This window comes from Habropoda laboriosa, unplaced genomic scaffold, assembly GCF_001263275.1.
Source record: "Habropoda laboriosa isolate 0110345459 unplaced genomic scaffold, ASM126327v1 scaffold32, whole genome shotgun sequence".
Taxonomy (NCBI): Eukaryota; Metazoa; Arthropoda; class Insecta; order Hymenoptera; family Apidae; genus Habropoda; species Habropoda laboriosa.
This window is the reverse complement of record NW_017100135.1, coordinates 521,178-522,108: the sequence shown is the minus strand read 5'-3', so window position 1 is coordinate 522,108 and position 931 is coordinate 521,178. Positions and strand designations below refer to the sequence as shown.

The following is a 931-nucleotide window of genomic DNA, read 5'->3' as shown; positions in this document are numbered from 1 at the left end:
TGTCATTATATAGTTTATAAAATATATATAATTTTTTCAAAAAAATGTAATAGTTTAAATACTACATATTAAATAAACAAAAAACAAATAAATTTATGTATTACTAACATCTAAAAATATTTACCTCTTTGTTACCTTATAAATTAACTTTGTGTCTTAAGTTTGAAAATAGAGCAAAATATTAAAGAGAGTGGTGTTATTAAAACTAAAAGAACTGTTACATTTAGGAACAATTGGACTATCACCAGTTACAAATCTTCTTACCCCTACATCTACCAATTTGAAAAATCAAACATCAAGTAATACATCCGCACAAGTTGGTTCAACATGGGCTGGTTCAGGCTTAAATATAGATCTTGATAATCTAATGGGAAGTAAAATTAAACAAACTGGACCTGCACCAACAATGAATCAATTGGCAAGCAATAGTCCACAACATCAAATTACACTTATGAGTAAGTAATTTATGAAACATAAAATGTGTATTGTTGAGTAAAAAGTTTAAAAAAATTAATATCAAACATGTAATTACATTTCATATTGTAAGCATATTATATACTTAAATACAGTATACTCTTCAAAATTCAACATAATATTCTAATTAAAAAAAAGATTCTTTCTTAACATTTTTATTAACCCTTAGAACATGGAGAAGTGCATAGCTGAGCAGTCTGTGTGACTGGTAATCATTCAGCAAGAATAAACGTTCTCTGATAAGAACAAGAAATATATTAAACATTGTCAGAAAAATGAAATAATGGCCGTGCAAATCTGTTGCTAAGTAACAAACGAAAATAAGTGAAATTGCAGATTACTGAATCCATGTTTATTCTGAAGATATATGCACCCTTAAACCACAGTGATGATTCTTGCTGGGTGGATATGTCCACCTACAGTGCTTTAAGGGTTAAAAACCACTAATGATAAAATT

At 27.7% G+C, this 931-nt stretch overlaps 1 protein-coding gene across 2 annotated transcripts in view; it reads left to right on the top strand.

Moving 5' to 3' along the window:
- The window catches only part of LOC108578178 (clathrin interactor 1), a 10,444-nt gene that overhangs the window by 8,943 nt on the left and 570 nt on the right, over positions 1-931 (top strand). For both annotated transcript variants that reach the window (XM_017941521.1, XM_017941486.1), the window contains exon 8: positions 228-455. In XM_017941521.1, the coding sequence (XP_017797010.1) occupies positions 228-455 (228 nt within the window). The remainder of the gene's footprint in view (positions 1-227; positions 456-931) is intronic.